Source organism: Bubalus bubalis, chromosome 22 (genome assembly GCF_019923935.1).
Source record: "Bubalus bubalis isolate 160015118507 breed Murrah chromosome 22, NDDB_SH_1, whole genome shotgun sequence".
NCBI classification, from domain to species: Eukaryota; Metazoa; Chordata; class Mammalia; order Artiodactyla; family Bovidae; genus Bubalus; species Bubalus bubalis.
In genome coordinates, this window is record NC_059178.1 from 25,890,148 (window position 1) to 25,891,257 (window position 1,110).

At 39.5% G+C, this 1,110-nt stretch overlaps 1 protein-coding gene across 1 annotated transcript; it reads left to right on the forward strand.

Annotated features, from left to right (window-relative positions):
• The first annotated feature begins 344 nt into the window (after positions 1 to 344).
• LOC112581375 (cytochrome c oxidase subunit 7C, mitochondrial-like) lies at positions 345 to 750 on the forward strand. The gene has a single exon (XM_044934522.1). The coding sequence runs from the start codon at positions 441 to 443 to the stop codon at positions 630 to 632; it is 192 nt and encodes a 63-aa protein (XP_044790457.1). The 5' UTR covers positions 345 to 440; the 3' UTR covers positions 633 to 750.
• The last annotated feature ends 360 nt before the right edge of the window (positions 751 to 1,110 follow it).

Consider the following 1,110-nt stretch of genomic DNA (forward strand, 5'->3'; position numbering starts at 1 on the left):
GTAGTGTCTTAGTTCCCAGACCAGGGATAGAACCTGTGCCCCTTGCAGCAGCAGCTCAGAGTATTAACCACTGGGCCACCAAGGAAGTCTGGTCTACTCAGTGATTTTGCGTGTGTGTGTCTGTGTATGGGTAACATGCCCCTCCACCAAGGGGTACCAGCCACCCATACCCCATACACCTCCCTTTTCAAAAATGAGAATGGACAGACTCATGTAGCAAGAACAATAGTTCCTACCCCATGTAAATAGAGGAATAAAGGTCATAAGGAAGAAAGGGAGGGGATTGGAATCTATCTACTATGAGCAATAAAACTCAAATATTTAAAAAACAAAATACAGAGTTAGAGGAGCAAGGTCATGAGGCAAGGAGCGGTAGTTTTGCAGCCGCCATTTCTTCCGCCTCCGGTCTCTGGATCTTTTGTAGAGCGTCCAACAGCGCTATGTTGGGACAGAGCATCCGGAGGTTCACAACCTCAGGGGTTCGTCGGAGCCACTATGAGGAGGGTCCAGGGAAGAATATACCATTTTCAGTGGAAAACAAGTGGAGATTACTAGCTATGATGACTTTGTTCTTTGGGTCTGGATTTGCTGCACCTTTCTTTATAGTAAGACACCAACTGCTTAAAAAGTAATCCATGAGACAGATAGGAAGAGGAGCATATAAAGAGGTGCAGTCTCTTAAAAGGATCAATCCCTTGAACTCAGCATCCTAGATATGTTTGTAAATAAACTTATAGCATAAATCCTTAATGCCTCTTCTCTGAAATATGGAACATAATTGAACATGTGCTTGCATTATTAGTTTCTTAATTAAATATGTATTTGATTTAAAAAAATAAATAAATAAATAAACAAAATACAACATCTACTATGCCACGTGGTCAAGAAAAATCTAGCTATATTATTTTTCCAAATACATATGTATCTTCTCTTTGTGGAGTAAATATCTACATTTTTATATAAAATTAGCTATCAGTAAAGCACATTAACTACACTGCTGTTGGTGTTAGTCAAGATAGTCAGCCCCATTTTCAGCTACTAGAAAAATTTTTTCAAGGAATAGTTAACTATGGAGATGCCTGAAAAAATGCATTGTATCGGATTCTCCCC

Bases quoted from the DNA above. Each gene is read 5' to 3' on its own strand.
- LOC112581375 (XM_044934522.1), top strand. From the start codon at position 441: ATGTTGGGACAGAGCATCCGGAGGTTCACAACCTCAGGGGTTCGTCGG.